The 14,503-nt window shown below is 34.1% G+C and overlaps 1 protein-coding gene across 50 annotated transcripts in view; it reads right to left on the bottom strand.

Moving 5' to 3' along the window:
• Positions 1 to 14,503, bottom strand: part of RIMS1 (regulating synaptic membrane exocytosis 1) — a 495,743-nt gene that overhangs the window by 81,343 nt on the left and 399,897 nt on the right. For 26 of the 50 annotated variants that reach the window (XM_032340411.1, XM_032340413.1, XM_032340412.1 and 23 more), the window contains one exon: positions 10,053 to 10,219. The exons of the other annotated variants lie outside the window; for them this stretch is intronic. In XM_032340411.1, coding sequence (XP_032196302.1) covers positions 10,053 to 10,219 — 167 coding nt within the window. The remainder of the gene's footprint in view (positions 1 to 10,052; positions 10,220 to 14,503) is intronic. 50 annotated transcript variants of the gene reach the window in all.

Here is a 14,503-nt window from a genome sequence, read left to right as displayed (position 1 = left end):
TATGCATTATAATGATGCTATAGCAGTTTATTTCTTTGTGAACTACATCAAATAGCTTTTGCTATATTGATCCCTAAGTGTCCCCCCAACAGCCTCTCTGCCATAGCCAACCTGTGAGGCTTCTCCTCTGAGTTGATGTCAACTGCTACTCTGAAGCATAAAACATTGTTTCAGTGTTTTCCAGTGTTAAAACTGTCCCAAGTTCTCACAGATTCTAGGTGAGAAATTTTTTGATTGGGCTTTCCAATGCTGTGCCATTTATTTTAGAGAGCTCTACCTTCTACTCATGAGGTGAATAAGTCAGTATCTGCTCTTGATGCTTCTTCCTCATTTTAGACCAGATTTCATTGAATTTGAAAGTTGTTTTCTATCATTTATAATTTAAGGATGTGGGTCTTCTAGGTTCATGCTAGATGAGGTTTTTAGTACCTTACTTAGAAAACTTGGGTAGCTTTCAGCTGGCAATTAGCAATAAAAACCTCTGTTTTCTGTAATCTCTAGTGTATGATCATGGAGTTCTTTGTCGGAAGCAAAATCAGTCAGTCTTGACGACTCATTTCAGGAAGCAATCTCAATGGGAGTGATATACTTCCAAATAATAACTGGTTCTTGGTGGAGGTAAGAGGGGTAAACATTTCTCAGATAAAATGGCTTGTGTTCCTCTAAAGAGCCACAGTATATAAACAGATACAGTGTTATCAATGACATTAAAATGTCACGTGGGAAGGACAGGAAAATAACATGTAAAAGGCTCATTAGGGGGTTAGGAATGGTAAAAGCATTGAGGAACAAAGCATTAGAAGGAGGACAGGAGAGAGTTAAAATTTAGGGTGGTTTCCAGTTATTTTGATTTGGGAACTAGGTGGATTATGCAGTGGGAGGAATATAATTACTCTGTACAAATACTAAGTAAGCCGATATGTTTTTACATTTGTTTTAAGAAGTATATTAGGATCTCAATGACTACAAATAGCTAGTTAAAAATATATATCTTCATGTATTTCCAGGCTATTATAAACACAATTAAATAAATATTTGTACACACACACAGTTCAACAAAAGCTGGTGTACAATATTCAGTGGATACTAAAGCATTAACAAATAATCTCATATCACACATTTCTTATCTATCAATATGACTGGATGAGAAACATCTTAAATACAATCCTAAACTAAGGTGTGCTTTTCTGGTTTCCCATACCTGGGACTCTGCCCTGGAATCCGTCTTTTGGAGGGACTGCTGAGACAGAAAACAGGACTCCCGCCTTCCCACTCAATGCCCCCAAAAGATTGGCAGCCAGGCCAAATCCCAAGAGTGGGAGAATCATCCATGTCCCATGAGGCCACTTTAATATCCCATGTCTCATGAGGCCATTTTAATACACTAAAATATAATAATAAACATGTTGCACAGTTATGGCAAAATTATGAAAGTGACAAATGAAATACGTGAAGTTTGGAGAGTACTGGTTCAGAGTAAAAGGATATTATATTCATGCCAAATAATAGGATAATTGACACAGAAATAGGAGTATTTACCCAAAGAGAGGGTATTTAATGTTGATAACCAGAGTTCATGCCTGGTGACCAATAAACAATTAGCTGCCAGTGAATGAAATACAGCTAGGTTTATAATCCCCACTTGGTTCTCCAATGTGCAAATATAAACATGTAAACACAGTGTATTAAATAGAAATCGAAGAACCTGTTAGAAATTTTCCATTATATATTTTTTGGCATAAAAATATAGTAACAGGGGCATCTGGGTGGCTCAGTGGGTTAAAGCCTCTGCCTTCAGCTCAGGTCATTATCCCAGGGTCCTGGGATCGAGCCCCATACCGAGCTTTCTGCATGACGGAGAGCCTGCTTCGCTTCCTCTCTCTCTGCCTGCCTCTCTGCATACTTGTGATTTCTACTGAATAAATTAAAAATCTTTTATAAATTTCAAAAAATAATATAGTAACAATTTGTGGTCCTCTCAAAACAGTCTTCCTGCTCTTTGGTAGCTGCTGTAGCACTGAGCATCCTTAATACAGCTGATTTGTGTGTTAACCACAGCACGTCAAAGACAAAAAGGTGACTTAACTGGCCCTTGAGGAAGTCCTCCTGTGCTCTGAAAATTATATAGCATTGAAGCAAAGTTAGCCAACATCGTAGCAACTGGGGGATTTCTTATACCTAAGACTGATCTCTTATAAAAGCAAAATATTCCCATAGCTGGCATGAATCCTACTGCTGGACATTGGTCATATTCCCACATTTAATGCACGGTTCTTACCTCTTGTCAATGGCAGAGATCACAACTACAAACAGATCCTGCACAGTGAGGAGGAATTTGAATTTGGGCGATAGGTTTTTCTTTCTTTAAAAAGTATTCCCAGGGAATAAAATGGTTGCATTTGAAAGCTGTTCTAATATCCCAATTCACCTTAAGATTAATCACTTGTTATTTTCCTTGTACTTAAAAGATGTTTAAACTTTATGCATCTTTTAATAATACGTCATACTGAAGATGTAACTTACATCTTCAGGTAAGTTAATCAGCAGGTAAGTTAATTTCTTATATATTGTGGGGAAAATAAGAATCAGCAGGGAGAATGATATTCTTGTTTTATTTAACAACAGAATATTAAATTAAATGCATAACTTCTTTTAGGTTAAATTAGAAAATTACTGGAAAAGACTTACACACAATCATAGACCTGAATAAATTTTTCATACTCTCTTCCAAAGACACAATGACTTATTTTTCTAAAGAAAATTTTTTCTAATTATAATTATCTATAATCTCCACTGAACATGTTCTTTAAAGTATTTTAAATTTAAAAAGAATCTATAATTCACTTTGAACAGAAGAAATTAAACTACAGGGAAGTAGATTTCTACAAATAGCAACAGGTTACAATGTACTTTTAAAACTCCATCAACAGATGAATGGATAAAGAAGATGTGGTATATATGTAATGAAACACTAGGCAGCCATAAAAAAATAAAATCTTGCCATTTGCAATGATATGGGTGGAACTAGAGGTTATTACACTAAGCAAAATAAGTCAATCACAGAAAGACAATTATTATATGATCTCACTGATATGAGGAATTTGAGAAACAAGACAGAGGATCATAGGGGAAGGAGAGAAAAATGAAATAGGACGAAACCAGAGAAGGAAACAAACCATAAGAGACTCTTAATCTCAGGAAACAAACTGAGGGTTGCTGGGGAGGTGGGGGTGGATAGGGATAGTGTGGTTGGGTTATGGGTATTGGGGAGGGTATGTGCTATGGTGAGTGCTGTGGATTGTGTAAGACTGATGAATCATAGACTGTACTCCTGAAACAAATAATACATTATACATTAATATAAAGCCCAGCAGGGACAAAAAGAATAATAAATTTAAAAATTTAAAAATAAAAAAAAAATTCAAGGCCAAAAAAAAAAAACCAAAAACCCCCTCCATGAACAGTGTATATTTACTTTTCCCCCAATGAGTCCCCACTAAGATCTAATTACAATCACTTCTACAAATAACTCCATCTTTATAAGATATTCTGGGTTGCTGTTAACTTTCAAAAAGTTATTATAACTGACCATTTTCATTGTCTATTGTATACTAAACATTTATCTAATATCCTACTTCATTCCCAGAATTTAACTAAATACACCTTAGTGAATCTGTAATGATCTTACAGAGTAGAAAGGTAAAAACAAAGCATGCTGGAGGTGTTTCATACAAAACTAGTGCTGCTTTACTTCAAACTGCAGTCTTCAATGGTTTGCAAAGAAGAAGGTCACCAGGAAAACCTACTCCCCTGTCCTAAGAGCTCTGTAGCTTTGCCATTATCAAGACATGTGTCACTTCATTCACAGGGCAAACAGAATTTTATCTATGTTATGAGAATGGCATGGCATAATAATTTAAATATATGGCACATTTGGTCATATGGTATATTAACAAGTATGGCAGTTTTACCATTCCCCTTTTTAAAGGGCACACAGAACATTCTTTCCTCTCTTTAGACCTTTAACTTGGTCACAGGAAATAAGAGTGGTGACGTGTCATCAACCTTGGACTATTAAAACTAAGATGATGCTGTGAAAGAAGCCACGAGAAGATCACTAAAATATCGTTCCTTTCTCAGATATTCAATATCCATTATCTTTCATTGTGTTCCAGTTCATTCTCTCCCCATCATCAAATTTCCATGTTACTTTCCCCTCTTTCTTTTCAGTACTTTTGTAGATCTCAACAGACTGCTATTCCATAGTACAATGGGAAAGCATGCAAAATTAAGGGTGGATAGCTCTAAGAAAAAAATTCCCTCTAGATCACTCTTAATATATTCACTGTCAGTAGGCTTAGTAATCCGTTAAGTATAAGGGGTGCCTGGGTGGTGCAGTTGGTTAAGCATCTGACTCTTGGTTTTGGCTCAGCTCATAATCTCAGTGTCCTGGGATCAAGCCCTACGTCAGACCAGGTGCTCAGACCTGAGTCGGCTTGGGATGCTCTCTGCCTCTCTGTTCCTCTTGTTCATCCCACTCACGCTCCCTTCCCTGCTCCTAAAATAAATAAATAAATCATTAAAAAATAGCTAGTATATAAAAAGAAAGTTTAATTTGTTGTTCTAAACTATAAATGTAGCAAGTGATTTTTCAGTTAAGTATTTTTCAAATGCCATCACAAAAAAATCCAAAGATTATTTTTAAAAGCTATCCTGTATTCCCTTGCTGAGTTGAAGAATTGTGAAATAAGATACATCTGAAATTTTCTGCAACATTTTCCAAACATAACTGCAGTGTCAAATTGATTTTCTGGACAATAATAACCTATGCATTTATTTTCTAACACAGTTTAAAATATCAAATAATATAATCTATAATGTTTTAAAACCCCATATAAACATAAATTTATAAATAAATATAAATACATAAAAATAAACATATTTCTGTCAGTACAAGCTTAGTAATTATTATGCCTACTGACTCCAAATGCCAAATTTCAGTAAAATTACAGTTGTAAGATTATTATTTGTATATAGTAGATAATGTTTCTTAAAAGAAAAACCTTATGTCATAATGAGTACTTATATAAGTAGGTTTAAAAAATGAATGAATGTATGAATAAAGTCTCTTACCACCTTAAAAGAAAAAACCTTTCATCTTTCAAACTATGACCGTAGAAAACAAAGATAATTTTGCTTTTGAAAATATTCTTTAAAAAGGAGATGATAAAAAGGCCCACAATTATTTGCATCAAATTGCTTTTCAAGTTTGTTTATTAAAATCCATCTAGCTCTAGAAAGCCAACCTTGTAGATCCAGGAGAACATATGTTACACATGTGAATGCTGCTGGAAAACAGTTGGTTTTGGCAAAGCTTCTAAAATTGTATAACATCTGAGAACATCTACAAGATTATGCTTGCATTTGCTTTTAAAGCTTTGTTTTGTATAAAACATCTGAAATTTGTCTACCTGGAAAAAAAAACCTGATATATGATAAAGATGGGAAAAAAAAATTCAGAGCTAGACCGAGAAAATTCATCTCCTTTCTGGGATGAACATCTTCTTCGGATGTAAATGTAATCACAGAGAACTAAGAAACTCAGCATATTCTTTCTGACTTCTAGTCTACACATTTTTATTGTCAATTGTGCCACCTCTACTAATACACTGTACAAATTTTGTAGTTGGATGACAAAACATTCTTTGAGGAACATTTAAGCAAATACTAAATTAGAATTGCAAGGCACATGCAGAAAAATCTAAAAAACTAAGAACCTCAATCTTTACTGATGCTTATTATTTTGAAGTATTAAGTGATTTTATACTGTAAGAATCAACCTGACAATTATTTAAGTTTTAAATTGTTATAATTCATGACAATTAAAAAATAACTTTTAATTCATTATATCTACACAAGGTTATTTATCCTAAATACAAACCTCATAGTCTATGTTTTTCCTACTATAGTCCCCCTGCATATGTAAACTCTGAAAACATGAGACACGTTTTGGACTATTTTGAATGAACTATTCAGAATGCTGGAGGAAGGGATACCCTTTCTCAATTCACGCAGAACCATGAAGTTTAGCTAGTGGCATACTTGAGTGGATATTTGGTGCATAATCATCTCAAACATGAAAGATTCAAGTGATGGCCCATGAATCCCTAATACTCTCTGAAAATGATATTTTAGAAATTGTTCATCAAAACATATTTATACTTCTTAACCTGTAAACATCCTATAAGTGTGCAACTCTATCTGTCCTCAAACAGGCTTTGAAGCAACTATATAAAGCATTTTATCTTTAAGGTGGAAAGATGTTAATTACCTAAAAAAGATTTTCCCAAATTGCTTGCAAGACCTATTCAGTATATTAATAGATGTCCTTACCAAAACAAAACAAAACAGAATTGTGCAATGGAGTAAGTTTGGTACATATTGGAATAAGCAAAGACAGACAGGTTGTTTTAAGAGAGAACTTCTCAAGGTCTTAAAAACAATAACATGTATTGCAAATTATTTTTTTTTTTAATTTTTTTAGATTTTATTTATTTATTGACAGACAGAGATCACAAGTAGGCAGAGAGGCAGGCAGAGAGAGAGAGGAGGAAGCAGGCTCTCCGCTGAGCGGAGAGCCCGATGTGGGGCTCGATCCCAGGGCCCTGGGATCATGACCTGAGCTGAAGGCAGAGGCTTTAACCCACTGAGCCACCCAGGCGCCCCGTGTATTGCAAATTATTAATAGGAAAATGTAGTAAGCAGTGTTTAGAAAACTAGAAATTATACAGAAGGCTTTGTAGCCCACTGCTCATTTCAGATGTGTCTATCTCAACATTTTCTTGGTTCATAATATACTTGTATAGAAGAAATCAAAATTTTACTGTACATGGTATTCTGTGTCTATATACTATTATTTTACATAATGTGGGTAAGATTATGTCATATAATTTCTTCCTACAGTCTTTTGTGGGAATACTAGGTACTTGGTTGACTTTTAGGATATTGAACACTGTCTTTGGAAATGCTATAATGTCTTCTAAATCCTTTTGTTGACTTCCAGAATAAAAGTCATCCAAAGCAACGTAAAACATTTCTTGTGTCATAGGAAATTTTTTTTTTTAAAGATTTTATTTATTTATTTGACAGAGAGAAATCACAAGTAGATGGAGAGGCAGGCAGAGAGAGAGAGAGAGGGAAGCAGGCTCCCTGCTGAGCAGAGAGCCCAATGCGGGACTCGATCCCAGGACCCCGAGATCATGACCTGAGCCGAAGGCAGCGGCTTAACCCACTGAGCCACCCAGGCGCCCTGTCATAGGAAATTTTGACACAAATATATAGAGAGTGAGAGCAAATATATATATAATGAGAATATAAAAACAAAAATAAATTTAAACTCTTAAATAGTTTATAATTTCCTTGAGTGTGTAACCTAAGTATTATACTTTAAGGTGGTGTAGGAAAATAATGATGTCCTTACACATGATAGGAATTCAAAAGTTTGCTGATTCTTATTGATTCTTATTATGACATATAAGTACTTTCTATCATCATAATTGATTAGACTTGTTCATCTTTTATTCATGAACTTGAATAAATAGAATTTTTAAACCTACACATATGTTAGTTAAAAAAAAAGAAACAAGAAGCAGCATTATGTTGAGAATAATCATTCTTCACAGTGTTACAAGAACAGGGACTATTTAAAGGCTGAAGAGCCTGAACCATTGTTCCAATTAGTGAGATACAGCATTTTTATATTGGTGTCATTTTCTTCTTCTTCTTCTTCATCTTTTTTTTTTTTTCCATTCCACAACCTACTCTCAGGTTTTCACCCCATGGTTGATGACGGAAGCAGGATAACTCTGTGTGCGTGTATGAGTGTGTACAGGTGTGCTTGTGTGCCTATGAGGATATTCAGGAGGAAGAATGGATATGAAAAGATAATGAGACTGAATGTCAGAAGAAAGAGCTACGCTTATCCCATATCTCTTTCTTCCTCTCTATTTCCTGCTAGGTATTCTAAGAAATCACATGTGTACCACATACAGAGACTCAATCACTGGTCGAAAGTATGGAACTGCAAGAAAAGTAGTTCTTCACGTTAGCTTAAGGGAAAACTTGTTTAGCCATTATCTTTAGTACCTAAATTTACCTAATCTACTTGCATATATATTAAAAAAAACTTCTGGGCTCCTATGTGTTCTAAATTTCAGAGAACTGAAAGGGAAGGTGAAAACAGAAGTACCTCTTAAGAACGTATTTGTCACCAGGAAATTTATTTGTACCCTTTTTAAATCCACCCCTATCCCCACCACCCTCAGTAAGTAAGAAAAGTCATATGAATCAAGGAGCAAAGAATCCTCCAACTTTTGCTGCTTGTCATGATATGGTTATAATTAGTGTTGATTTGTTAAACTGGCATTTTCCCACAAAGTAACACTGGCTCTAATAAACTACCATGTAGTTTCTTCTGAACCCCTTTGTATAAAATCATAGTCTCCTGTCCCACTGCCTAAAAGTTTCTGTTCTTTACTTTCTTCCTCAAAAATCACATAGCCAATTTTTTCCAAAAGATCCAAATTTTGAAGAATACTATTCCTAAAATTTCAGGAGAATGAAAATGGACGCACAGATTATTCCTGCAGTTGGCTAGTAACATAAATTCTATTTACCAGTAATATTTTTTAGCCAGGGATTCAGAGTGCTTGGCTCTATTGTGAATATAAATAAAAATTACCTCAAGATTTATGGTTTTATAATTGTCTAGTAAGTTGTTTTTAGTGATTAAAAGTGAAAAAGTCCTTGTTTAAGTCTTGCAAATCAATAATCTTGCTCAGTTGATTAGGTATTGAAACATATTATCTTGTTAATATTTCAAAAAAATAATTAGAATGATTTTTACCCCTTGATATTAGGCAGCTCAGTGTGATTAGCTCTTCTAATTCTTAAATTTTAGCGAACTTTATATTCCATTAGGACCACATGTTAAGAACATCAGAAATAGAGATAAGCATGTTCTATTAAACATCATTATCAGTTGAAATTGCTCATGTAGATTATCTGAATATGACACTGTTAATTAACAGTAAGATAATTACTCTCAATTTGTTTCAACAGGGAAATCTAGGAAGAAGGAATGCTCAAAGATATTTTATTGTACATCATCACAATGCATGATAAAAGGCTTTTCAGAGTATTAGAAAGGTAATTGCTCCTATTCTGAACATTTATATTTCTTGGGCCTCTCCTCAAGCCCCAAATTCCTTCAATGAGATCTATTTCTGGTATTTCTGGAAACTAGTTAAGAACAAACATAAAATACGCCTTGTCTATATTGAGTCCACTTTAGGCAAGATGGCAGTTGGATTCCTATGATCTTTTCCCTTTCAGCGGGGTAATTGCCTTGTAAAAAGACAAGAGCACAATGGATGATTTAAACAAACTTCACGCAGATTTCTCACAACTCATGGAATGTAAGCTAGGGATGTGTATTTTGTATCACGACTGCCCAATCCTACTCTGCAAGGAGGCCAACTTCTATGGGACTAAAGAAGAGCTCAGCAAATTACAGCCCATGAGCAAATGGTGCCCACTTCCTGTTTTTACAAATACAATTGTATTGGAATACAGCCATGCTCACTTGTTTGCAAAGCTTTCACACTACAAGGACATCCCCAAGTAAATGCAACAGAGACTGTCCAGTACAGCCCGAGATATTTACTATCTGGCCCTGCACAGGAAAGAATTTTTAACACTGGACTAAAGGATGCTCTGTGGATTTAATCATATTAGAAGAAACTCCCACAGATGTGACTCTGATCAATCTCTAAAATTATGACCACAGTTATAAACTAGATAATACCGAATGGTGTATAGGCGATATTACATAACAGCAAATAAACACTTAGCCCACTCCCACCCTGGGTTGTTAGGGAAATGTTTCTGCTGCTTCACCTAAAGTGTGTTTTAGCAAGAACATCAAGAAAGCTAGTTGCATTTGTCTACCATGGATACAGACCCAGTTGATATAAACAGTATTGCCGACTCACCTGATTCTACCCCTGGGATGCTCAGACTGCTCTGACATAAAGCTTGTGCTGCTGAGGCGTGAGGCACTGCTGGTTCGGGAAATGGCGGACACATCACTGACATCACTATCTGATGATTTGGCAGAGACGTTATCACAGCTTCTGTACTGATCTTTATGTATGTTATACTAAAGATTAAAAACAAGAAAGTGTGAGCTCCAACATCAGGTTGTGGGAAAAGAGACATACACGGTGAGGTTAATGACTACTTAGCCCACGCCAAGTAAATGTGCACCTTCATAAAAGCAGGTGTGGAATCTAAAACAGTACAAACACTTAGGTAGTATATGATTTCCAATACAAAAACCCTACTTCCTTTGAGTGGTAAAAAATGGTTTATGAAACTTTAAATGCTTGGGTGGAAAATTTGTTCAATAAATTACTGGCATAGACTTGAAACTTCAAAATGTCCTTTTTTCCCCCAGTGTATGGGTTTCTCTATTCTTGCTTTAGCTTTCATTATTGCCCATTGTGTTCACCTCTGCTCTATGCATTGGACAGACTGCTTCTGTCTGTGCTTTTGATTCTTTCCACAACTGTTCAATTTACCGACACATTTTCCCTGTTTTAAAAGACACCACAGTGTCTCAAATTTCTCCCCAGAAATGGATCTCTTCACCAAGAAGGGCTGATATTAGAGTTGAGGGCCTGTGCCAAAGAGGAGTAAAGCAATGGAAGCGAAGACTGGACGCCAGCTTTCTACTGTACTCTAATTAGGCCTTTTCAGATTTAAACTATCAGAGTCAAAAGTAACAAAAATGGGATTCTTATTAAAATTTGAGTATGTACTCTATGTTTTCCTTTTAAATTTGTCTTTGGTATTCATTACCTAAGATTTTAGAAACTGTTAGGTAGAAGATTAAAACATGCAAAGTTGTCAGAGCAGTTAATATCCTCTTCTTTCTACTTGACTCTTACTACAGTGGATGACACAGCAAGTAGCTTTACATATTATTATTTTATATATGTGTTTTCATTGTAATAAATGGTTTGGTTATAAAATAATTACTAAAACTTAATTATATATAGTTTTAAAATACTAATACACCAAGTGATTTCTCTTATTTTTGGTACTGGAAGTTAATATAACTTATTAATATAAGAACATATGACTAAACATTGGGTATTGAAGTTTCTTAGCAAGTAATTTAATTTTACATTTATGCATTAAGATGTAAAAATATCAAATGTTTATTAAACTTGTAGGAAAACTTATCTACCCTCTGATGCTCCATATCAGATGAGTTTTAATGAATGTAAAATAATCCAAACACTATTTATAAAAATTTTTTTAATAATTGTCATTCTAAAGTATACTAAGTAAAATGATGCTAAAACCCTGTATCTGTATATACAAAAAGAAGTATAAGACATTATTTTTTTTTAATCCTAGAAAAGAGAATCATGTTTACTTAATAATTCCTCAGATAAGAGTAGTTCAGGCCTGAGATATTTATGTGAGTTTTAATTCTTCACCTCTCATGTGTATGTACTGGGCAAAGAATTTTACATCAAGTATGGAAACAACTCCAAATTCTAGAGTATCAAGGAAATTATCTTTCCAAAGAATTTTTTCATAATTGCATAAATTGTTTATGAAAGCCATGTGTTAAATTATAATCCAAAAATAGTCAGATATGTGCAGAATTGAGCTACTTATACAACTTCATGGATGATCTGATATTAATATGATTTAACAGAACATGTCTTTTAAAGTAAAGTGATAATGTTTTACCATCAAGTTCTGTTATATCTTATAGCATGATCCTGGTAGAAGGTCAGTCCTGGCATTCAGTCCTAGCATGATTTCAATCAGAGCTGTTTTTATTTACAGAGTAGATGTGGTACAATAGCTTTACACAGCTTTACACAGCTATCCTCACATAGCAGGGTCTGAATTTAATATTGTTAGTGGGGTCCAAATATAACTCCTATATTACTTGTCTTGGAAACTATTTTGCTAAGTACATATATCATGTAATTATTATGATGTTTCCAAACATACTGAAATGATAGCTTGTTCATGAGAGGATATGAAAGAATTGGGCTCTAATACAGTAAAAATGTATCCAGCTGTAGGAGATTTTCTGCCACTGTGTTGACAGCCAGAACAAATGTTCCCCTTATTGGCAAATGCCCGTAATAAGCAGTGCAGACTATAGCATAAGGATATGTGAGTATACACAATACTATTTCTCCAACTAAAGAAATCTACCTTCTCTCTAAGCCATCTCTTCCTCGACATTTTTGTATATAGACTTTTGCTATTTCAGCGAAGAGATTAAACAAGGGATTTTAAAAGATTGTGTATCATATTAAATTTTTCTACGCTGGGCTAAAGAACAATGCATCACAGTTTTCTTTGCATTTGGTTATATGAAGGAAATTAATGACTTTTATATTCACTTTTTACTACTAGATTTACTTATTTCCAAACTCTGTTAGGAGTTTAAATAATTACTTTGAAATTTCACCAAGCATAATTTGCTAAATTTCCTATTTAACACTTAAACATTTTAATGGAAATGAATTAACTGTATTTTGAGAAATAGAATATCAGTAGGAGGAATTTATACTAACCATACAGGGAAAATAAGTCATTCATGTGAGGGGAGACTCTAATTATAGGGCAGCTATTTTTAAAAATAATAATAAACATTTAGCAGCTACCTACAAAACCCATCACATCAATCTCTGTTGCTGTTCCTGGGTTACAGAAACATAAACACTTAAATTTTGAGTGCCTAAATGCATACTCACCCTCCAGTTATGAATTTCACCCCATCATTAAGGAATGCAACACTGCATAACATCATTGAAAAAAATAGCCTGGCATCACATTTCAGGGATCCTGAAGCAATCTTGTGTGTTTTCAAAAGGAAAGTTAGTACCAATTTCCTACTCAAGATGGAGTTAGGGAGGTTCCATATTTTAAAGGAGGTGCCAGGTTTGCAACATCTTAGGAATTATAGTACATTTGCCTGATAATTTTTTGCCCTGAAGAAAATCTAGTTCTATTAGTATTTGGTTCTAAATACTTTGAGAATGGTTAACTAATTACTAATTTGGCAGAATTTCAACAGAGGTGTTCAACCAAAATTTCAAATGGATTAAAACACTAAAAAAGAATCAAGAAAGGAATAAAGTCCAAAAGTTAATGAATATTAAATTTATGACAATATTAGTTCTTAATCATGTGATTTTATAAGGTAAATTATAAAATGGTTAGGGGAAAGTACAAAAAATGAGAAAAACTTTTCTCAAGTATATAAGAGATGTTTAACTGAAATGCCTTCTCTTGGAAATGAAACTACTTAAAATGGAAAACTACTTAAATGATTTCCTAATGAAATGGGAACTTTTACTATAAGCATTAGGCCACAATATGGATATTAGAACTGTGGAGGATTTATCTTTAACTTGACATATAAAATAAAAAATAGGCTAACTCTGGGGATAAAAATATATGTTTATAAAAGATAAAAAATTAAAAAAAAAGAAAAAGAAGAAGAAAAAAAAAGAAAAAAGAAAAAAAGAAAAAAATAGGCTATTTGTTATTTTATCTTATATATTTTTGCTATCTTATTATAAGTTCTTAAAGATATCATACCCTTGGTCTCACATTTATTGATATTATATCAAAATTTTATTTAGGTAACATGGTACTATCAATTTATACAATAAGAACAACAGTAATATGTTTGAAAGTAATGGGTTTTTTAATAGCCAAGTGTGATGAGGTAGAAAAAGAAAAAGGTGAAAAGGAGGGAGCAACACAGAATATGGTAATTTAACTGCTTGCAAATTAAGTTACAGAACTTCTGAATCAAACTGGAATGATGTGTACATTTCAATGATGTAACAAGCAGAACAGAGCAATTACCCAAGTTTTAGATAAGGAGATGTAGGGCTCATCACACCATAGAAAGGCTTTATTAATGCTGGGTAAGCCTCAGTTTTCACAAATTTTGTAAATAAGAGAGCTGGAATAGAAGATTAATTTCAGGTATTTTCAGTTCTAAATTTCTATGAATCAGAGAATATGGACTCTCCCAACTGAGATAAACCTACTTTTGATTTATTATGAATATTAAGTATTGGTGGTTGTTTAGCCTTCTTTTTTTAAAGATTTATTTATTTATCTGAGAGAGAGAGCATGAGCAGGAGGGACAGAGGGCGAGAGAGAATCTCAAGCAGGCTTTGTGCCTGGCCGGATGTGGGGCTCGATTTCATGACCCTGAGATCGTGACCTGAGTGGAAACCAAGAGTCTGAAGCTTAAGTGATACACCACTCAGGCGCCCCAAGTGGATGTTTAGACTTCTGAGGCACTTCATTTTGTAAATTGTTTTGATCAACTGATTGATGATTAGAATCCTACTTCAGAATGATCCAGAATGGCTTTCAATGGAAC

The sequence above is a fragment of the Mustela erminea genome, chromosome 4 (genome assembly GCF_009829155.1).
Source record: "Mustela erminea isolate mMusErm1 chromosome 4, mMusErm1.Pri, whole genome shotgun sequence".
NCBI lineage: Eukaryota > Metazoa > Chordata > Mammalia > Carnivora > Mustelidae > Mustela > Mustela erminea.
The sequence above is the reverse complement of the archived record's forward strand: the minus strand, read 5'-3'. Positions and strand labels throughout refer to the sequence as shown.